The sequence below is a fragment of the Betta splendens genome, chromosome 9 (assembly GCF_900634795.4).
Source record: "Betta splendens chromosome 9, fBetSpl5.4, whole genome shotgun sequence".
Lineage (NCBI taxonomy): Eukaryota > Metazoa > Chordata > Actinopteri > Anabantiformes > Osphronemidae > Betta > Betta splendens.
In genome coordinates, this window is record NC_040889.2 from 24,423,867 (window position 1) to 24,448,079 (window position 24,213).

Here is a 24,213-nt window from a genome sequence, read left to right on the forward strand (position 1 = left end):
TGCGGCGCGATCGCAGCGTCTCGTAAAAGCACAAAGGAGGCAGCTTGATAGTCGGCGCCAGGCCCGACGTGCAGCCAAGGGCTCCGCGCTGCAGGAGCGTTCTTTATTAGAGGATCATTTATCCCAATGTAACAAGGGGAAACTATTTTCCCCTCACATTTTTCATTATGTGCAGAATTCAGGAAAAAAGATGGGCTTGCTTCGCCACAAATATCACATCCACGGAAATATTACTAGCTTAAATTCTTTCGTGAATGTTTTCAGCAACCCACTGACAAACTGCAAGCAGGATATTTTAGTTTAGCTTGAACATAATCAAGCAAGAATCATATTAAGAAAACTTTAAATGAAATCACTGCAAAACTTCTGTTCTTCGAATGAAAGTGTTTCTGTCGCCTCTCACACAAAACTAAGGCTGTGTGTGTGTGTGTGTGTGTGTGTGTGTGTGTGTGTGTGTGTGTGTGTGTGTGTGTGTGTGTGTGTGTGTGTGTGTGTGTGTGTGTGTGTGTGGGTAGGCTGCTGTTCTTTTCCAGTCATGTATTGGATTCCCTCCACTCCCTCTCATGCCTCGCTGATCATTTTCCTCCACTGTTTGCTTTATTCTCATGCCGTCTCCCTTCCTCTCTCTGCATTGTCCTCCTCCCGATCCCCTCTGTGAAGGATGTTCCTGACTTCACGCTCGCCTTGACCTGCTCAGCAGCTCCGTTGACCTTTGACCTCGCTACGGCTGAGGTCGACGCCTGTCGCCGGGCTGTTTAACATCTCTGGAGGAGGCCGTCCAGGTGGCGTGTACAATTCAAACATACACGTACATGTTATTTATGAAGTCAGGAGCGCGTGTCACTGACCTTTTGCATTTGCTTTAATCTTCCACTCAGGCTACGGACTGAGACAGACAGCAGAGTCTCTGACAAACGTCCTCTTCTCTCTCCGTCAACATCTTTTATCCAGCTTTCTCCCTAAACGTTTTACTTCTGCCCTTCCTCCCCGTGGTCTAAACAGGTCTCTTTCTCATTCACCAGCCTGTGACTCTCAACTGCCGGCTATTGAGTTACACAACCACAATAGAGCGACATCCCACAATGACAATTATCCCGTGTAGCCATGGCTGTAACCTGTGCCCAGGAGCCAAAGAAGAGCGCGTAGAAACCGCTCTTCCTGCTGAAATGAAGACCTCAGTGGCAGGAAGGAGACAGCGCAAGAGTGGGATTTACAGTTTTTCCTCCAAGTCAGCGCCAACAGATGCGGGGCTGATGTTTACATGCGCTTCCACTCCTATTTACATGTGGAATCTACCGTAATAAAGAAGCACAGCTGTGCCAAGGCATGGATGGACGGTGGCAAAGAGCTCACAGCTGTTGTGGTTGTGCCACTTCGAGTGAACGGCTGCGGCGGACGAGGTGTTCCTGAGTGCCTCATTATGTCCACTTCCCACAATGTGTGTGCATGCGTGCGAGCGCACTTTGTGTGGAAGGCTGTGTGTGTTTGCACTTGCGTCTGACAGTGTATACATGTGTTTCCAAAGGGAGCGTGTAAGCTTGGTGAGGGCCAGTGAAGTCCTGCTCTCCTCCTCCATAAATTACCAGCTCATTACAGTAATGCAGCCCATTTACTACAGGAGGGGGGGATGATGTAAGGAAGGAATGCACAAAAAAGTGTTTAGGGGTAACAGGTTTCATACAGAGTGAAGAAGATGAAGAATAAATGTCAAGGGGAAAAAAATGGGGTGAGGACAGGAGAGGAAGGGGAGATGATAAGGGAGGGAAATATGAGGGGGGAGGAGCAAACGACAGAGGCTTTGCTGTGATGTGTTTAAGAAGCTTTTCAATCTCAACAGAAGTGCTTTTCATTAGGTTCAAATCTATCATCTATGCCGCTGCAGGAAAAAAAGACAATAGGGAAATATCAATATAGATATAGTGGCTATGGTACTGTAGGAGAGAGAGAGAGATAGAACTAGACATGAGAGAGTGAGGATGAGAGAGAGAGAGAGAGAGAGAGAGAGAGAGAGAGAGAGAGAGAGAGAGAGAGAGAGAGAGAGAGAGAAAATGGTAGGAGATGTAACCGTTGTAATTGAATAGTGAACTAGAGAGGGCCTGAGTGCACGCGCTGATTAATACAATTCAAATTGATTGTCTCCTAGTAGCTGTGAGAACATCTCATTCTGACTTCCATATTTGAATGTTCAGCATGTTCTGTGCGTGCGTGCGTGCGTGCGAGTGTGTAACGAGGAGCAGCTGCTCTGGAGGGTCGGGAGACGGAGAGTGCCCTCTAGTGCCCGCTGCTCCTCTTACCCCAGCGGTCTGCGCTCCGCTCCGAGCCTGTCGCACGTCTCGCGGGCCCATTCGGGCGCCTCAGCGGTCGGCCGTGTGGCTCCGAACCCCAATCTGAGGGAGGGGGAGCTCTCTGCTGCTCTGGATTTCGGTCCAGCGTCCGAAGGAACGGCGCGCGGGACTCCACAATAAGCCGCTGTCCCAAATGGAAGCCCTGATGAGGTGCATTGGGCCGTTCCTGCTCTCAGGTCACGTGACGGAGGCCGGGGCACTGCGCAGTCACGCTCCGCATCTGCGACACACTCGCAGCGTTATTATAAGCAGGTGTTAATGTCAAAGCAGACTAAAAGCAGAGGCGGGAGCCGCTGTTGTAGCTGCTTATTTTGTTTTCCATTTACACTCACCCTACAGTTTCCTCTCTCTCTCTCTATATATATATATATGTATGTATATATTACACAACACAGCAGGACCAGCATCATACATTCATACAAATGATCTTGACAATAGCGGTGGAGACGGGAAGCGACCTCCATTTGCACCTCACGCGTAACAGCAGAGGATTTATATTTGGAGTGTGAAGCAATCACTCATGTTTCGCGAGTCAGGTCCTGTGTTCAATTAGCAGCAACAAAAACAGCCTTTTTAGCACAGAAAGCTCAGGCTCCGTTCTCCTAAGACACATTCAACCTGTTTTCTAACAGTGGGTGGCCCAACAGTGGTTTTCAACCAGCATTATCTTCCCTCCAATTTAGAACAGTGCCTCCTAATGAATTCTCTGCTGTAGCTTAAAGAAGCCCTCAGGTGAACAGATAAATGGCTTTTAATGTAATTACAAATACAAAAGTTTTTAACGTGGCAACTTCATTGTACTTTTAATTATCTAAAAATATATTTATGAAAACAACAAAACAACAAATATTCAAGGCGCTGCAGGGGGGTTAAAAGATGGATTAATTATACAGATATCGCTGCAATTGTTTTGGAGGAGGTGGCCCACAGCTCCATTATATAGAGGTGTTACAGTAAGGAGAGAGTAAATGATCCAAAGTTCACTTGACTCCTCAGAACATTTGTTTGCTCTAACATAAAGTCTGACAACATATAGTTGCTCTATTCTTTTATAATGATAACAGATTAAACAGAACAAAATCCATGACATTAAACCTCTAAGTGAAGCTCATATTAACCCTGAGAACAACAATATTCATCTTTATGCCTTTGCTTTGCCTTTTCTCTCTCATGCACGAACATGCAAACCACAAAACTCTCCCATTCTGTCTCATCACAGCGATTTACTTTGCGAGAAAAGATGCAATTATTCTCTTATTCTGAAAGGGAGGCCGGGAGGGGTTCCATGGCGCAGCCGCAAAAAACTGTATTTTTAAGCCACTTCAGACAAGAGGTGGGGACAAAGCCGCGCGCTGTGCTGGACAAAGGGGACTCATTTATTATTAACAGTTGCTACTGATTTCTGCTCAGCAATAAAAGGCGCATTCCGCTCCTTTTACTGTGAAATAGACCCCCACAGACACGAATGAAGAGCTATGTATTAAATACATGAGAACATTTGGAGGTTAGGTGTCAAGCAGGTACAAAGTATAAGAGTGTGTAAGACATTGATCGAGGCAGCTGATCTATCCCTTCATTTATTATAGAGAGGAGAGGAGAGGCCCAGTGTCCACAGCGATGAATCATTCAGCAGCCTGTACATGTGTAAAATATGTATCTGTGTCTCTAAAAAAAACACAACAGCTACAGTAACTCACTATAAAACTGTGAAAACGTAGAAACACACAAAACCGGGCTGAATTTGTAGGAACCACAAACGACTGCACGCACCACTGGATGCGCTGGCGCGACTCTGACGTTCTCTAAATTAAACAAAAGAGCTCCATCTTGTTCCTAATGAATACAACCTTGCCCTCCGCATTTGAGCCCTCCCTCCAATTAACTGGCCTTAACTGGTGTGATTCCTGAAGCTCAGCAAAAGGAGGCTTAGCTAATATAATGTGTACTCTCAGCCAGCGCAATGCTGGACGGGCCGCTGCTCAATAGGACGTAATGGCCAATTATCCTGCATGTACGCTAATGGCCGGCATTAACTAGCCGGAATACGGGACTGAGAGGCGGCTTATTGAGTAAAACAACGTTTTCCTAGTTGCACAGATTTGGTAGCGAGCAGACAGCAGCGGAGCCCCAACACACAGAACTCAACAAGCGTCCCTGTATTCAACACTACGAAACCATAAATATACAGTTCTCCAGCCAACTAAACAAGACTGTATTCAAATTCCTAATTTATAAATAATTTATGATACAATTATTATTATATGAATATGCAGCTGAAAAAAAGATGAGGAATAAAATCAGACAGTAATGCAGGTAAATAACCCCATGTTCATTGTGGCATTTTGAAAAAAAAAAAAACTACCAAATTGATCTTTTCAGTCCCAACTTCTAAAAAAAAATGCAGCAGCAAATAATAATGTGAATAATAGTTTAATGCTCTCGTTGCTGTCACCGCCCACGCGCTGTTTCTGCTCGCACACCGGTACCTGCTCGCGTGTGAAGCCGAGCCGAACCACGCCAGCGCCTCCCCTTCGCAAACACCTCCGCGGCAATTAATCAAACCCTGCTCTTGTTCGTCCTCGAGTCAGGTCTGTCACACGCAGCGCTCACTCTTTCATCATCCGCGGCTTCTTAAGGAGCCACGCGCCGAACGAGACGGGGCCTACGGAGACGGCGATATGACACGACGCGGACAGGAAGGAGCCGCCGCCGTTTAAATCATACTGACGTGCAGATTTATCACTGTTTAACTTGTCCAAAGTGTCTCCTCTAGTTGGTGCAGATATGAGTCGCTGGCCTTTCCTTTGGGAAGCATCTCACTCTGGTTCTGCTCAGCCTCCGACTTTCTCATATTAAACCACCTATTTCACCTGACTCACGACCACAAGGCGTCAGCTATAAGAGGTTCCAACCAGTGGTTCTGGTGACTCACCGGCACAAAACGGACCTGCAGCTCACGGGAGGGCAGTCTGCTTCTCTTCTTCCTCCTGAAATCAAGCATTATGGTCACACGGGCCTTTAAATGGGACAAACCCGTTTTAAAATGTTCTAGGTGGGACAAGCTGTTGTTTGTCTGTGGACAATAAAAGGCTGCAAACGTCCAATTGAGACACATTAACTGGATCTTTGACACATGGAGCCTTTTAAACCCAGATTTGTTGCTTTCCTTTCACTACAGGTCAGTAGATAATTGCTCACAGGGAAACTACACGTCATGATACAAATACACTCTGCACCTTAAAACTCGTACGGTGCTGACTTTTCCTGTATTTCTTCTTTTTATCAGCCAAGTACACAAGCCTGGATCAGACGCTTTTAGTCCTGTTTTTCTGTCCAGTCTAAAATCCTACTGTGTCTGTAATGACTTGGTTCGTTACAGTGACTTTCTGCACATGGTATTTCTGGCAATATAATGAAATGTCTTTTATTCTTGGAATTGTGGCTACAAATTCCACAAATCATTGCCGTTAGTCTCCTGAAGGTTATGCATAATTCACCACGAAGGCAGAGCTTGAACACATCAGAGGTGCATTTACAGTCCAGCACATGAGCGCACACGTGCAGCCAGGCTACGGTCCGACCAGGCTGACGAACATAATTTATGGTGGGATGATGTGAAGTATGCTAGCGTAGCCTTGGCCAGGAAGACCCGTAAAATGCAATAAAGCTATTATAAATTATGAAATGTCCTTCACTGATTAGCTCCGTCTTCTCCTTCCCTTTTCGCCCAAGGCTTTTCAATCACATGCTAATTAGAATATGTTACTGTAAGAAGCAAAAGTTTCCCCAAATGTGACCGAGCTGAACGAGCTTCCAACGCGCTGCTAATGACCCTGGGTTCAAAACAGCGGCGAGGGCGCCCGCGACGCCGCCACCGGACCAATGCGCCGGCAGTGGCGCCGCACAGGAGGGGAGCCGCGCGTTAATCAGAAGCCAGCGAGTAGCGCGCGAGACTGTGAACGTGACGGGAGGATAAACAAACGACCAGATGGAGATAGATTCGCCGTTTGCCCACAGAAAACAAAGGGGATGCACACGGTCAGAGTGAACCTCACAGCAGCGAGTGAGACGGAGGCCGTCGTCACAGGAGGCAGCAGGGGGTCCCGCCTTTAGACGAACGGGTCCCAGCTTCTCCGAAGGCCGGACCTCGTTTGACCAGACATTGAACACTGTTGTGAAATGTTGGCTCAGCCGCCGGACTGTCAGCAGCTGCTCGTTGCTGTGAAAAATGGACTGTTTCATTGAAACCTGTGACTCCACCGTAGAAACTCGACGCCCTCCTGTAACTCGTCATACGAACGGCCTCCCAGCCCGACGATCACACTTCCTTTCTGTTCGGCCCCTTCAACAGCACAGCAACAGACACACACACACACACACGGTGATGAAGCCACTCCATCCTCTGACACTTCCTCCCAAACTCTGAAGGCTTTTTCCTCCCGAGTGCCAGTGTCTCGTACGACAAAGTTGCGCCCAGAGATAATTCATTTACTTGCAACGGAAACGTTCAAGGACCATTAATTTATACAGTAGATGTTGTAGCAGCTACAGCGCATTTCAGATGGGTCTGGTATCCAATTTGCTTAAAAACCGGCCGCTCCATGTCAGCTTTTAATGTAAAATACAACCAATTGATTAAATTGGAAGTTGTGCATCACAAACAACTGCACACACACACACACACACACACACACATCAAAGGAGGAATTAACTTTATTTCACTTTCTTTTCATCCGTTCATCATTAAAGCATATAAAGATCCTGACCTCTCCTACTCCTTTGAACAAGGACATATAACGGGAGTCCAGAGGACCGTAACTTGCTTCGATATGACACCAACGTGGCAACGCTCCAGGAAACAGTAAACTCGCTTCCATCAAATAATGCTTCCATCAGTGTTTCAGATATGCAATCCAATTGCATCTCATCAGCCCACTGGACTCTTATATAAACCTTCAAGGCTTCTTCAGCGGCATCAGACGCACAGTGCTGATAGTTCGAGCATATGCACCATCATCATCACTACAGCTCTAATGCGTCTGTTTGAAAGTGAAGCTCTTGCTGTACATTGTCCCAGATCAAAGCGACGGCGGCCAAGTGGGGGGTGATGAGAGGGGCTGCATGTTAAACGAACCACCGGAATGAGTTGGACAAAATACGTGAAAATGCCAAGGGCACAACTGGGCTCCATGCTGAACAGGTAGAGGACGGAAGCCTCCTGATCCCATTCTCCATAGACTGAGCACGGCTACGGTGCAACGACTGAGGCGGCCGCAGACCCCAGGCTAATAGACATAACAGGCCAGAACGGAGCGTCTGCACATGGTCTCTGCGTGTTTATGTTGGAACCCGCTCACCATTAATCACCGGGGGTGCGAGGAAGAACCAAACCAAGCGGGACAGCATCGCCATGGACCCAAGCCAACAGCACATATACATCTTTGAAATACATTTCTATTTTAATTTGTTGATAGAAACGTCACTCCCGACAGGAGTAAAAACACAACATAAAGCCTCTGTGTTTGACATGTAAGGTTTTGCTATGAGGTATAAATTACCAATAACATCTGCATGAGCCACAAGTTTAGATTAAACATACCACAGCGTGATGCTGGGGCCGGCTGAGGCCAGGATTTTTACCATGCTATGGCAGTAAGTGGAAGCCAAATAAAGTACCTGGTTTGCCAGGAACAGAGAGAGAGGCCTCGTAATATAGGAAGCCATTAATTCTTCACACTCAGCTCAAACTTTCCATGAAGACTAGAATAAAAATACAAAAAAGGACGATGGGAAGACTATGGTACAGTACGATGGCTCTTTATGACGCCATGTGAGGTTATAATGAAATGACTTCAACACAGCACATTTTTGTCTGTACTTAAAAAGGCTCTGAGACATTTAATAATCACAGAGAGGTGCCCGATGACACAAAACGGCAGTGAGCAAGGTTTCGCGTACGTCGCAGTGCAGCTCCTCTCCACCTCCTGCGACACTACATCATAAACCTGCCGAGCGCGTGTCGCTCCTGATTGCGACTGGCCATGACAATAATATTGTCCTCTCCCACATTTCCCTTTCCGGGCTGACAGCTCGGTGGCTCGGGCTTCGGCGGCTGGATGACCCTGACCGCCGCCATGTCGGGCCGAGACCTTTGAGCCGGAATCAATAGCCTGTGCCGATGATGGAGCTTGTTTGTTACCCCGTCCCTGGTCTGTCAGTCACCACGTCCTCCATCTGCCGCAGCCATATAACCTGCCCGTCCATGAGCCGTCCGTGACGGAGTCCTTGGAACAACCAAACGTCAGAATGTGTTCGATTAGGACGCGGCTAATTGCTACATCCATTAGCTCCGTCGTTTGTTAAAGGAGACAGGCCTTAAGAGGTTTAATGAAATCAACCCTTTCAGCTTTTAAATCGGGCCTCTGTCAGAGCTGCGGAATTTGGTCAAGAAAATGACGAGGATACTCCCTCGCAGGCCACTTCCCACATTAGGGGCTTTAGGGCGTGTGTATTTTGTGAGAGCAGCAGTAGAAATACTTTATGTGCTCTTTAGTGCAGCCAGCTAAATTTATGTCAAATGTTTATCCATTATCAAATATAGCAATTAAATTAGCAAACTATTAATCAGTCATATTGAGCACCTAAAGAAAAATGCACCAACCTCTGAAACCCTCTCTGTACATCAAGTCTCAAATATATATATATAAAGACTTGCTGGAGCAAAGCACTGCAATTGTGCCAGTCGCGAAAGTGGACGAGTGCAGTGCTTGTCTGTACGGTTGATTTTAAGGAGAAGTTTCACGAGGTGGTTGCACAGAAAAGACAGGAGGCTCTTAAGAGAAGTCGCAGTGCTCCGCAGCGTCTGGAGGTGGCTCGTGAGCAGTTTGAAAGAGCCGATGAAGGCTTGAAAAAGACACTGGCCAACAGCTTTAACAGCTCGTCTGAAATTGTGTCAAGAACCACCAGCAACTTCACTTATCACTGGATGCTGGCACCTCACTCCCTGTAGAAAATGTTTCAACACGCGGTGGTGGAAAAGCAATCTCGGCCAGGAGTACACATTAAAACTGATTTCTGGCCTGTGGCGATTGATAGTAGAATGTGACAGACGTCTCCTAACAGAAGCCGCACAAAAGGGAGCACACATCCGATGAAACCAATTGGTGAACCTGCCAGTCCCTCTTAAGGCACAAGCCTGGAGGAGCTGCCCCGGGTAAGGCACCGCAGCGGTGACAGTAATAGCCCAGCTCTGCCTGAGTCACACTGAGCTAAGGGAACACAGCGAAGTGCGTGCTAGAATACGATCAGTGTGGAACCCAAACCAAAATTCACAACTTGGGCAGAGAAGAAAGAAAGATGCTATTTTGAAATATTAATGGTAAATTTACAATGTACTTAAACTATACCTCCAAATACTGAGAATAAGAGTGCACGACAAAGGTTGCAAACGCTCAATACGGCAGCTGGATGAAAAACATCATTACATGGAGGGATTTTAAATCCGATCCGCTCAGAATCAAACTGAAAGTGAAACCAGCACAAACTAAATATTATTACAAAGTATTGTGAAGATTTGCAAAAAGGTAAGTCTGTCTGCACCTCTGTCAGCTCCACAACACATGGACAGGGAGAAAAAGGCTGGTGAGAAGCCTTCTAAATAAGCCCAAGGTATAAAAACATTTACTGTAAATACACGTGTGCGGCAGCTCAGATACACTGACGTCATCAATTAATCAATTAGCATCTGGATCTCTTGGTTTAAATTTAATGCATACTTTTAATTATGCAGCGCAGAGGATGTCACTTAATCCCAAACACATACACAGCTGTACAGTATCTGCTTTAAGTGCCTTAAATCTTAAGCAGTGCTCTTAAAGTTCATGCCAAATGAGAGTGTCAATCACTTCATGAACATAAACAGTAGTTTTATGAAGCCGAGGACAGAAAGGGCTGTTTAAGGGCTGTGTTCATTAAAATGCTACTTCCAGTACTAAATCAGCTGAATCATTTCCGTGTTTGTGCTTTTATCCAGCAGCACATGTGCACAGTACACAGGACACAGACACGCACACACACACAACCTGCCAGGCTGCCTCGCTGCACAGCATATGGTTGATATTTAATATATTTTCCAAATGTCAGTGAAGCCTGTTCACAAGTGTCACCACCAAATCTCCACTGGGATTTGGGGAAGAAAGAAACGCAGAGTGAGCCAAATGAAACTAAACCCAGAGTGAGCTCGGAGGCTAAGGCGTCTTCAACCCCCGCCGCTCGAGCCAAGTCTGCAGAAATAAAGGCAATTTTGATATGAGCACAAAACAAAAGCCACGTAGAGCCTTTTAAGGGTTCCGCCTTATTACTAGTCGCTGCACACGCTCACGACACACACGCGTGCTTAACGCGAGCATTCCATTCATTAAGCCTCCAATTTCTCCAGCCACAAAAAAACATTTCAGTGAAGTCTCTTAATTAACACGTGCACCGATTAGATGTCATGTTTCAAAATGGGCAGCAATCCGTCTTCCTGTCACTCTCTCCCTCGCGCACGCACGCACGAGCCTCTCAGCCACTGACTTAATGGCGTTTTTCACCTGCACTTAGCAGTGGGCTGTGTTCTGTGAATAATAAGTGGGAGGAAGGAGGGAAAAACGGCGACAGAGGGTGGGATGACAAAGGGTCGGGGGAATCTTTAGGACCCAGGGTGAGAAACAGATGTATTTCATGGTCTGACTGTCAATGCAAATGCCACATTCCATTCAGCCTTTCATATTTCTATCCCTATTTCCCCCCAATTGTTCTTTATTGATGCATATATTAGAAATACACTGTCTGGAAACAGCCAAAACTGATATTAATGCGTCTTGTCTACATAGGCCCACTTAGTAATTGACTGAATCACAGAGTAAAAACACCATTACAACTTTTATGAATTAACAATATAGACGCAAAAAGCAGCCAACTTTTAATGTATTCTCTATAATTGTAATATAGCGGGCGTTGCTCAGTTCCAACATATGACGCCTAGTACACTTAAGGGCACCAAGGAAAAGACTTGTGTGTACCTTGTTTGCGTATGTGTGTGTGTGTGTGTGTGTAGTTGCATCGGCCATGAGGACGTCTGAGTGTCCTCATGAGTGCAGAGAAACAGGTATCGGTGAATGGCGTCTCATGCAGCGACGGAGGCCCGTTCGCTGCATTCCAGCGGGGGCACTTTGAGGAGCACCTGCGGCCCAGCGCAGTCATAAGGAGTGAGGAGGCACTCACAACAGTCTGTGGGCCCCTGGGAGCCGCCAACATGGTCCCTAAAGGAAGAAAAATGTGAAAATGCACCTTTACAATCACAGCTGGGGAAATGTGGCGCGATTGTCGTGTCACTGCACGCGGACGTGTTTTCATGCGAGAGCAACAGTTTCCATCCCATGGAAAAGAATCCACAATGCCGTGGCCTGTAACCAAACAATAAACAGAAACAGAGCTAATGTTGACCCCCTGGGGCACGTCTACTGGCACGAGGCAGGATTCCAGCAGCCATTTCTGTGAGTCTAGCTCCGCAGGCCCCCGTGTGTACGTGGGTGTGTTTATGTAAAATCTCCCATAGGGCGTAATGCGCCCTAATAAGAAGTAATAATAGGTATAGTTGACCTTGTAATAGCTGGTTTCCTGCCAAGCCGGGGAGCCAGAAGGCCGTCTTTGTGTGATGCAGGGCGCTGCGCAGAAAGATCAACTCAAGGGTTAATTAAAGCAGGACCTTCCTGTGTCAGAACGGTCAGACATGATTTAGAAGTAAATCACACAAACGCGACGTGACATGTTTACTGGCGGTGCGTGAATCGCTCAGTCACTTCCAGCAAGGCACCGTTGGGACCATGAATTTGCGCATTGTCCTGTCATGCATGTGTATTTATTAAAGGCTGGCTTTCAGATGGAGGGAAGCACCAGATGTTTTAATATTATTACTGGCAGCAAAACAATTTGAGAAGTGGTCAGATGTTTCAGGTCAATGCAGAGCGCATTATAATATTAGAGGCATTATTGAGCGTTGCTGTTCTTGCTGGGGCTGCACCACAACGACGCTGCAAAGCAAGGTCAAGCTGCTAAAGGTTCCAAGTCTCCGTGGGACAATCCAGCGGGTGAATATTCTACCCGCAGAGGTGGAGCAGCGCAAATGTTCAAACACAAATCGCTGTTTGCTCTCTCAAGCTCACCTTTCTACGCTTCATTTCATTCCGGCCCGGCGTCTGCACCGGAGCCTCGACTTCAGTCTAAATGGCCTCGAGAGCAGCGCGGAGGAGGATCCACGTCGGGCTGCCGCAGTCACCGATCAAAGATGGGAAAAGCATTTACAGCAACTCCAATCAGAGCGTAGATGTCTCTACTACAAACCCAATGGGACACTCTTCAGGCCTCCCCAGGCTTACAGCGCCCCACTCCTGCTAAGTCTCTATCCATCAGGCCACACACTGCTTTCACAAACTGCCCTCCACTGGTACACATCTGATTAGGTCGGCTTTGTAAATGAAGTCGTACACGACGGAGCGATAGCGGGAGGGGAGCGGAACAAGAGAGGCAAGATTACAATATGTTAAAAGGTGCTGAGGCGTGGACGGACTCGAGCAGCAAACGAGGCCGAGACGGGGACAAGCGCCGGAGGGTTCTGATGCTGCAGTTAGGCCACAGACACACACACACACACACACACACACACACACACACACACACACACACACACACACACACACACACACACACACACACACACACACACACACACACACACACACACACACACATTCAGGCGCTGTTCAATGACAGTGGGACCACCTGCCATTCTGTGTCTACCGTCCGCATCCATAGGGATCATGCCTAAAACACACACACCCAATAAAGCACACGCTGTCTTTTGTGATTCAAGAGTTGTGATTGTACGGCTTTAACGTGTGCGTGAGGACAGCAGCGCAGTGTAACAGTGGGGGGTTTCCTCAGCTTCATCAGTGCCGTTGATCAAACATGGAGGAGACGGGCCAGGACCCTGTGACACAGCAATTTGCCCGGGCTGCTCCTGAAACACGGTTAAAAGGCACGAGCCAAACCGTTACAACACAGCTGCTGCTGAATTATGTATTATGGCCTTTCCTCATCAAAAGGATGATGTACAGTACGTATGTCAAACAATGGAGTAACAGCAGGCAGGAACACCACATGGACAGAGGGGAAGAAATGAAAGGCGCCGAAGGAGGGAAAGAGGCGCACTCCACAGACCCATGAAACGAAAGAGACCAACGTTAATATTCGGAATCCAAATGAAAAGTGACCTTTAAGTACAAATAGATTTTGTGCTTAGATACTCCAGTAACCTTCCTGTAAGCAGAGGAATCCTACAGAGATAAATAGGAGGGCCGTTCTCTTGGACGGCGGCCACCAAGGTGGACTAAACCAGGGCAGCGATAGGAGGTAAATGACAGGTCAGAGGTCAGAGCCAGCAGGAGGAAATGACATGAGGAGGAAGTATGAATAAACAGTGGGGGATAATCATCCAATAGAAGCTCTGACCTTGCAGGGGATTAGCAGCAGCATTATCTCTCAAATATACAGATGTAGAAAAATGAGGGAGGGGTGACCTTCTACAAGAAAGTTTGCGTTTCCTGGTTTTATGTTTTACTGAGAGCCAGACAGAAAATTCAAAGGACTTTGATTTGTTTAAGAGACTTTTTAGATTGTGTTGTTTAGTCCAGTGTTAGTGTTTTAGTTTTTGATCTAAAATCCAAATCCTTTATGTAGGCAACCACAAGTTACACTGGATTGTTACTTTAATGTCTTTCACTGTAACGCTTATTTATTCTGAGAGTTGAGAGACACAAGCTGCTGAATGCGTCCTCCATGTGTGACCTGTAACTTCTACAGGAATCCGACATTAGTCACACACGCCGACGCTTCTAGCAGCGATACTTAATTATCTAAATGGTCATGGCTCAGTCATTAGCACATAAATTAGCGTAGTAGTTCAGGTCAGCAGCAACACATTATGAATTCTGATTTGTAGCATCCAAGTATATTATGATGCAGGACAAGGCACATAAATATTAATTTAAAAAAAAGCATCTAATAAAAGGTAGAGCAGCCAACAAAATGGAGAATAAATAGTGCGCAGTTCAGCAAAGCATCATGGGAGTGAGCCAGAGCTAACTATAGAACCCACAGAGCGCTTTAACTATTAAACACTCTGGAGTCTGGTCACCAACACACATCAACACCCAAATAACCTGCGGGACAGATCCATTCACACCTGGGGGAGACGAGGAAGAGGAGGAGGAGGAGGAGGAGGAAGGAGCAAAAGAAGACGAGACAATTTGATAAAAGGAAGGAAAAGGAGCGCCGGTGCCCAAAATGAAATGAGATGAGTACAGAGAGACAGAGATGCGGGAAGTCGCGGCAGGAATATTGAGCCTTTTACACCTGTCCACAGGCTGCAGCTCCACGGCAGGGCCTCTGGAGAAACGAGCCTCACATCCAGACACACAAACACGCACGCTTAGGGAATACGGCGCTAATAACACAAAAATAAGAAAAACGCTATGTCTTCCTTCTATAAACAACCCCCCCTATAGCCAGCAATAACACGGGCGCCTTCTGCACACTTACACAGCGGGGGGTTATTGAGTCCCACAGGCACGCTTAAAGCACGCGGCTGCTGGGAGCGTCAGGGCCGCGATGATGGTGGAAGAGAGAGAGCGGGAAGACGACGACGGGCGAGCGAGCGAGCGAGAGATCAAACGAATGGGCGGTTTGTACTGCGGCTTCATAAACGCACATGGGAGCTGTTCCTCTGAAACACAGGCATCGTTGACATCTGCTCAGATGCAGGATTATGTCCTTTGGTGACACGTACTGTACAGAGCGGACTCACCTTCATCAGGAATTCATCAGCCAGCTCTTACTGTGAAAACAGCCCTATGATTTCAGCCTCACTCCTGTTTTAACATACAATTTTAGAATAATAAAAAAGCGCCGTGTGTTCAAACTGCTTTTTGGACACATATAGAAATGTCCACACAAAAACATGCATTTAAGTCGCCTGAGTCCCTGCTTTTCATAGCGTTAAGCCTAAAATAGCTGTGGCTTAAGCGCTTTTTTTCTCCCCAAAGTTACAGCAAAATGCGTGCGCTGAAACCCGATAGTGAGAATAAGGGGCGATATTAGCATGAGCTCAAAGGGGCTTCTATAATGTGTGTGCGCCGCCCCGCGTGATTGTGTTTGCGGCTGTGTGTGTAAATGCAAACGCCCGGCTTTAATCCCCGGAGCACGGGTGTGCGCATGTCTCGGCGGGACAGAGAGGGTTAGTGTGTGACCAGTAAGACGGTAGACGGCCTAAGCCCCAGCCTTCGCAGCTTAAGCCCCCCACTTTTCTCCCCCATAAGGCAAACAGTGGATAGACCACAGGGCTTAGATGGAGAAAGAGGAGAGGAGGACAATATATGGAAACTAATTCAATTTCAGCCTCTTCGTGCTGCTTCACAATCTGCAAATACCACCACTGGCTGATTTAAGGAGGAGGAAATCTTGATTTATATACTCGGCTACACACTGAAGAATCTGTAGATTGGAGCCCTATGGAAGTGTACTCAAGCACTTGAGAGGCAGGCGTTCCGTTAAAAGCCTCGCCTCAGAGGAGGTTCAGGTCCAGCCTGCCTCCTCGCTCGTCACCCTCCCAGCCTCCTCCTGGAGCTTAATCAACTTACCAAACTTGCAGATGCTCGGGCTGACGTGCAGTTTCAGTGGAGGAACACTGATTGCTCACTGTTGGGTCACGGTGGTGCATTTGCTAACTTTTACTAATCGGTTAACTTGTAAAATAAGGCTATTTCAGCACCGGCATGGTCTGAAATCTCTCCTGAAATCTTCCTGATACTTTTGAGCTCGGTGTTATTCTGGGTTTCCCTGCAGCTCAGGGGCTCTCATTGATTTGCAGAGATAATAACCCACTTTATGAGTCTCTGCCCTCGCCGCGTCCAGTAGGACTGTGCAACATGTGTTGCTCTCGGCCTCTATCTATTCCACCATCTCCGCCCTGGAGGAGGAGGCCCACAGCTTATGACTTCTCCTCGTAGGTGCTATTTCTGTGTGCTGCCGCTCCGTTGGTTTTCGGGGTCGCGCCGTGATAAGGGAAGGGCTCCTGGGAGTGGGCCTGCAGGCTCGGCTGCCTCTGCCTCCACCGTTTTACGCCTAATGGAAGTGATGTCAGCGGGGTCACACCCTGGCGGGTCGCCTGTCAAGCTGTGCTATGATGGTTACACTCGTCAAGGTCCGAGTCGCCAGGTGAAATAACGCAACACGCCGAGACCAAAGATCACATACACTTAACTCGACAGCACGACGGGGCCCGGGTTCGACTTGGGAAGTAAAGCTAAGAAATTAGCATCCTTTCCTGACGTATCCGCTCGCAACTGACTCGCTCCCGTTAGCGGCGCCACATAAATCTGCGGCGCCGCTCTGTGCGCCTTAATTGACTGCTTTTACAGTTACATTATTTACCCACTGAGTGCCAGAGCGAGGGGAGCAAACAAGCTATTACACTATCAAAGTTTACATCGCGCCGCGTCGCGCAGCACTCAGGCTGCGGGCTGGTAAATAAACGCTCGGCAAAGCAAAGACGCGGAGGGAACGGAGACGTCGCACGGAAAACACGCGAAGGCTTATCATTAAAAACCACAGTAATTATTGTCATTTCAGGAAATTCATTAACTCAGCGGTTTGTTGGAGTCCTCTCCACTTTCTTTGCTGTGTGGCATTTTAAAAGTGGCAGCATCACACTGAGGGTGATGACACGTAGCACAAATAATAAAAGCAGAGGATAATAAAAGCCTGCTTTGTCCTTAAGGTTAAAAGCTGCCTCAGTAACTCCGGGGCTTTAAACACACCCCGGTGCCCTCGTCAGACTGTATATGGGAGCGCACCGGTCACATGGCATTTTCATTGTGGGGTAAAGTGTAACCGAGCTCTTTCAGGTGCTTTTACAGTACGTGGAGTGACCTCACCTTATAAAAAAGCATTATCATCCACAGGGGAGTGGGAGTGGAGGGGGGTTGAACCGCGTGCACAAGCACGCGCACGCACGCACGCACGCACGCACGCACGCACGCACAAACACGCGCGCGGCAGCGTTTTTTTTTTTTTTTTTTTTTTTTTGCTCAAGGGCAGCGACTCCAGGAACCCCATCTATCAACGCTCGGTGCATTTAGAGTAAAGCGTCTGGGATAAAAGCGCGGGCACCTAGATGAATGGAACGAGTGACGAGAGGGGAAGAGGAGGAGGACGGGGCCCGCGGATGAAGAGAGAGGGAATATGAAAGGGAGAAATGTGTAGGTGCGCGCCTGTTAACTGCGGCGGCGCTGTGAAGGGGTGAGCAAATAAGAGAATAAGACAAATGAAAATTGAATGACAACAATAATCTCACAAGCTGACAGATAGGTAAATACAGATGGACATAACAATGAAAGGCACAATCTCAGTAGCTCAGTCCTTCTTATACAGCAGTCTGGAAGATGGGCTGTCGCTGTGGAGATTTCTTATTAGGAGGGATATTGGTGGATATTGTTGGAAAATAAGACTTTTCCAACTTTTAATTTCCCTTCCAGGCAGAAAGTGATGTCTGTACTGTACAGTGTTTAACAGTGCCTGAAATGTCGCCTGGCATTGTTTATGCAAAAGGCCTGATGGACTCCATGGATCGAGGAGGAAGCTGGAAATGATCGGCGCTCTCCGGGAGCAGAGCGGCGCTGCTCTCACCCCTCGCGCAATCCCCCACAGGTGTCTTCCTCCATCTGTATTTGCACAGACGCACACAGAAGGCCGTGACTGACAAGGCAAGGGATCGCGCAGGTGAACCCGGGGAATTACCATATGTAAAGAACAGAGGTGCCAAGGTCTGGCTTTTTGTCTCTGCATGGAGCGAGGGAGCTACGAGGGACAAGATAAGTGCAGGTAGACGCGCACAAACGCATGCATATGAATGCAAAACACATATAAGAACAAAAGGCGCGCAGTGAGAAGGAGCAGAGTGCAGGAGTGGGAGGAGATAAGGAGGTATCGCTGTCTGTGGAGCCGCTGTGATCCGCTGCCTGTGTGGGGCTCGGTCAGTGCGGATGACAGCGCTGGTGTAAAGATCTGATTAGCACTGGGAGAGACGCCGAGAGGGTTTTCTCATCAGGATCAGCTTTCAAACCCGTGTTATACTGGTGCTTTCACTCCTGCTGGTGAAACGGACAAAGTGAGAAGCGGCACTGATGAGAGAAAGAGCTGTTCGATGTGACACGTTAAGTAACTGTATTAGTCTTTGGAGCAGGAGGAGCCGAGGACGCAGCATATAGAGGCCTGCTTCTCTTTAAATGGACTTGTCAGACAGGATTCCGAATATTTACATGATCTACAATGGAGACAATCCACTATCTCCACATTTAAATACATAATTACTTAATAAGTTGGATGTGAAACCCTCGAATCTCGCAAGTGGCAGTGATAAGTGGGTACTCTGTAGATTAGGGGTTCTTAAACAAAGGGTCAGGACTTCAAATTGCTGCAGCTGGAGGGCTCCCATATGAAAAGATGAGTTGAATTATCTAAATAAGCTCGGGTCCCGGGGTGATGCTGAATCGATTCCATATGGCCTCTCTATAGAAGCGCACAGGCCTCCTGGTGTCTGAGGAGATCAGGTTATGCTTCATAAACTGTTTCTGTGCATCTTTGCCCACACTCCTTTGTGGAAGAGTAAAAACCGTTTCCATTTTTATTTATCCATTTTAAATTCAGTGCTAAATGCTAATCACCACATTTATTCTCCAAGCTGACTTTTCCTCCTGCAGTAGGAATCCTTTGCATCATCTTAATGTATAACACACTTAATGTGTCTCCCTCTTTAGTCATCCTGGTTTATAGGCACCTATTACAGCTCTGTGTGCACACGTGAACTTGAATTAATTCCAAACTAAGCCAGGAATGAAAGACAAAGAAAGTCTGGATGCAAGAAGGGTGAATAAAAGTCAGTAGCATGAACCTTCATTTCCATCAGTCATTAGTTACAGGTGTGAAATACCAGGAGCTGCGAAAACGCATAAATCATCAAACATATGTGAACCAAAGAATCCAGGTGTTCAACGAGTTTCTACACTGCTTTAATTACAAGCAAAATGTTATTTTGGCTAATTAGTTTTCATGTTCTTTGATGAATGGGAGAGAAGTGCGAGACTTTATTCCACGGCACTAATAGGGCTTTCGGTGAGATCATTACGCCAATAGCGCTCCATCCTCACTTCTTCCATTTGTTTCTGTTCCTCACAAAATAATCTCTAAAACCATCTGCGCTGGGAGTAAAATTACATGTTGCCTCGCTCTCGCTTTCTGTCATCTAAACCTGTCTTTACGTCTCTGCCTGTCTGTCCTCAAAGCTTCTATAAAATAACACGGGCAGAACAAGCTGGGAGGAAAAAACAGAACACTCAAACGTAAGAGGCTTGTGGACATCTCCAATGCACTCAGAGAGGCCATTAATAAAAATAATTAGCACAGGAGATGGGTGGAAAAAAAACGCAGGCTAGCTTGGCAGATGTAAAATCTCCATTCTGTTATTTAATTTATCAGAGGCTGAAGCAGGAAATCCACCAATCATTTTGTTAGAGCACAGAGCTCCTGCAACAGGCATCTTTATCCTGGACGGACGCACACAGACCCCATCATCAGGCAAAGAGGGCCAGAGGGGTCATTAGTGGAGGAAGAAGATCAGATATCACCAATTCATCTTGGTCAGAATGATTAGAGAGACAGAGGGAGAAGGAAAGAGGGATGTAGGGGGGTAGTAGAGCACATTCCAGATTTAATGTACTATTGTGATCTCCGAGTCATTCATCAAACACCAACACACGCCCACATAACAGTTCACACAGTACACACACACACACACACACACACACCGTTAAGGTTCAGAGAGGTCAAGGTGATTATTGTCACTGTAACGAACTGCAGCTCAGGTTGAGAGTTATCATTCCGAGTCTCCACTCTCGCTTCATAGGTAGAATTCTGTCAATTAGTCCCTGGGTTTAAACATCATGAGACACATGCTGTGATTAGAAAACAGTGCAATTTGTATCAATTTAGGTGTGTTTGAAAGGATAAAACGCATACAATAAATCACACAAGTCAATTTTGCACGTACATGTATCAAACAATGTCTGGAGAAGCTTTGCAGACTCCCAGAAGTCCAACTCCCGACCCTTCATAAGCTCGCTAAGCTGCCAGGCAAACACCGTGGGACTAACAAGCGCCAGGCTTGTTTTGTCTCTTATCGCTTGGTGCAATTTTCGACAAGCTAATAATCCAGACACCAGCAACTTAAACACAAACAGACATCTCAGGCCGGCTTTGAAAGAAAACTGCAAATGAATTCACCTTAAGTGAGAGAAGTCAATGTGAAAACCAGGCAGAAGAGCCGACAGTCTGCTTTCTCAGACAACGGCACATATTCATGTGTACATTATGATTAAATGTGCCATCACCATCAAACTTGGGTAAATACACATTTAATTTAATACCAGACTTTAGTTTTCAGCACAAAATGTAATGCTCTAAACAGAATTTATGTTTTTTGGCTTGACTGTATTTGGCTACACAAGCAGTAGTTGTCATATGTGGAACTCTCAGGGGGGCGCACACACACACACACACACACACACACACACACACACACACACACACACACACACACACACACACACACACACACACACACACACACACACACACGGATCAAATTGATTATGCAAGCAGCGTTAGTCAGCACTGCAGGCCTGATGTGTCAGTACTGAAGTGGTCCAACTGTGTGCTGTACTGTAGCTGATAAAAGACTAAAATATTCAGCAAAACATATGGTAGACTGGCGTCAAGCAGAGACATGAGGAAGTGTAAACAAAGGGGAGATGATGCTGGAGGGATATAAAGTCTCTCTGTACACTGGGAAGAAAAAACAAATAGTATTTCTCCTGTCAGACAATACAAAGGCCTCTAATCCACAAATACAAGCGAATGCATAGAAATCCTCCTTTGGAGTAGTGCGACGCCGGCATCCACGAGGAGAACCCGCTAACAGTACTTTGCTCTGTGTGAAACTTTTCAATAACATTTTTACTGTTTGCGAGTCTCATAAGGGGCGAGTTGTAAAGTCAAATGAGTCCTGAATCACGGTAGCAACCGTAGGCAATAATGGCTACGATCGTAATATTGGAGGGCGACTGCAACAAAGGGACAGTGATTGAAAGTATCCTACCGTGGTCGGTGATTTTACAAGACACCAGATAGAGCTCCTTCAGACTCCTTCCCTCCTTGGCGATGATTTCCACGCATCTGCAGAGACGCAGAGAAGAGCAGAAAACAAATGCGGTGAGCGTCACCTGAGGTGTGTCCTCACTTTTTGTTTGGAGGCCATTTTTCACAAACAGCCTCATTCCCTGTCTCTGCTGTGGGATTATTCCACGCTAAAGGTTAAACAGTACAGCTGCAGGGTCATAACTGTTCACAAAGTCTGTCTGTGCTTCTTTTAACACACACACACACACACACACACACATTAATAATTAAACACCTGATTTGATTAAAGCAGCAGGAGCGCATGCACGTTCACGCGCATCCGCAGCAAACGGGCTCACTTCAAAAGATGGATATCTGCATTCAGGCCCAGCGCCGGAGCCCAGAGGACCTACAGTGTGTGTGTGTGTGTGTGTGTGCGTGTGCGTGTGTGTGTGCGTGTGTGTGTGTGTGCGTGCGTGCGTGCGTGTGTGTGTGTGTGTAGTATACACTAGAGAAGGCCAAGGGGAAGATCAGAGTATCTGTATCAAATGATCTTCTATAAATGCCTCTAATGAGAGGAATGTGTGCAACAACTAGAATTTGATCAACACATTTGACCTATTAACCTTCAGGAGAGAGCGTTTTGATCTTCATGCTGGTGTTCTGTCGTGAATATTTATGGGACAAAACAGGCAGAGCCGCGCGCCCCCACGTCGGCGCCGTCCGGCCGCGCCCTCCGCTGGCCTATTAGACCGCAGGGCGCATTGTGTTGTTCTGGGCCTCACACAGAGCCACACGTCCTGCGCGCGCGCGCGCGCGCGACTCAACGCGTGACATATCGCGCCGTGGGATCATGGAGGAGACACACGGTTGGAGGAAGTCAAGGAGTGTGTGACATTTCTAGAATCCTTATTTCTGCACGCCAGCCTATCTGCTGTAGTTCACTGGGCTGCATCTTCATATTTCACCTTTTCTATTAAATTCCTGTTGCAGTGATCCTTGGAGCCTCTCTGCGTTATCAGCCTGTGCTGTTTCTTTTCTCACTTCTCTCACTCCTCATGTTTATTTTCGTGTCCTCTCTACATTATTTCATTCAGCCTTTCTCTCTCTCTCTCTCTCTGTCTCTCTCTCTGTCTCTCTCTCTCTCTCTCTCTCTCTCTCTCTCTCTCTCTCTCTCTCTCTCTCTCTCTCTCTCTCTCTCTCTCTCTCTCTCATGGCCTCCTCCTCTAAGGTGTGGACCGGAAACAGGACCTGTTGGTCGTTCCTGAGCCACCTCTGGATAATCTGTGTGTCAGGAGGCGGGAGCATTAGAGCTGCTAATGAATGAATGCAGCAGGAGGAGTCGACGGGGGAACCGGTAGAAAGAAAGCGATGCGAGGATGCAGCGATGAAGACTGAGGCGGAGGCCATCCACTGGGAGCTTGTTACACTGTGGCCGGGTCCTCAGGGTCAGAGCAAAAGCAATTAGATCAGACATCAACTGATGAGGGAGGGGGGAGGGAGGGAGGAGACATGGGAAGCGAGGCCTGGAGAAAACAGCAGAAAGCTCCGCAATGTGGAGTATTTTATCAGAATGCTCACAGCTTTATTTGAGGACACGGTGAAGGACAGCGCGCATTGTTCCTGGGTGAGTCTCTACAAGTTTGCACACCTGGATTTGGGCAGATGATGCCATTATTCCGGGGGGATTCCCCCAATTACCATCCGATTGGGTGAGAAGTGAATAAAAGTCTTCAGCGTTTCGGGGGTTTATGTGGCTTTGGCTGAGTCACACAAGGACAATCACAGACTGTTCAGCATTGTTTTGGCTCCGCGCCTCCGAAGCGGCTCCTCCATAGAATGATGCCGTGATGTTTGAGTTAGTCTCATGCAACATGAATCCTCCGCGATGAAATTCATTTGCTTCGGCTGCCGCGAGAAAGACTCAGAGCTCTAAATCTACACATCCACATCGTCCGTTTAATTTGTTTACTACACAGACTCTCAAACAAAAACAAAGCTTTTACCAATTACCAATGCATTTTAATCTACAACAACGTGATTCAGTGAGTGACTCTCTACTGGAGTCACTGTACATTATGGAAGATTATTAGAAAAAGATGAGTAGAATACAAAAGGAGACAGAGGCTGGTGTGAGGTGAGGGAGGCGCCGAGCACCAACACGTGTGATATGAGCTTAGGCATGATTCTCTCCACATTAAAGGCCTTGACGACAGCAACAAGCCCCCACCCGCCTCCACCCTCACCCCACGAGGCCCAGCTGACACGAATTAGTGATCTGCTCGCTTTCAATGATGTACAGACTCTGTGACAAAAGCCCCGGCTGGACCCGGGGCGCATACTAAACATCTGGAGGCGAGCGGCGCTGCGGGAGATAATGTAAAGAGGGGAGAAGTAGGATGAGCAGCTTTTAGAGAGCGACCAGAAAGAAAAAGCACATTACAGGGAGTTAGCGGAGGGGGCGAGATGCGGCTGGGAGAGGAGGAAGGTCTGATGACAGAGCGAATGGACGCGGGATGGATGGAGGATTAGGTAAAAA

General features: G+C 47.2%; 1 protein-coding gene across 3 annotated transcripts in view; it reads right to left on the reverse strand.

Annotated features, from left to right (window-relative positions):
• fbxl17 (F-box and leucine-rich repeat protein 17) overlaps window positions 1–24,213 on the reverse strand; it is a 155,293-nt gene that overhangs the window by 21,878 nt on the left and 109,202 nt on the right. For 2 of the 3 annotated variants that reach the window (XM_029163185.3, XM_029163184.3), the window contains exon 9: window positions 21,655–21,731. In XM_029163185.3, coding sequence (XP_029019018.1) covers window positions 21,655–21,731 — 77 coding nt within the window. Of the gene's footprint in view, window positions 1–4,685; window positions 11,648–21,654; window positions 21,732–24,213 lie in introns of those variants that run through there. The other variant, XM_055512056.1, reaches the window with a different exon arrangement.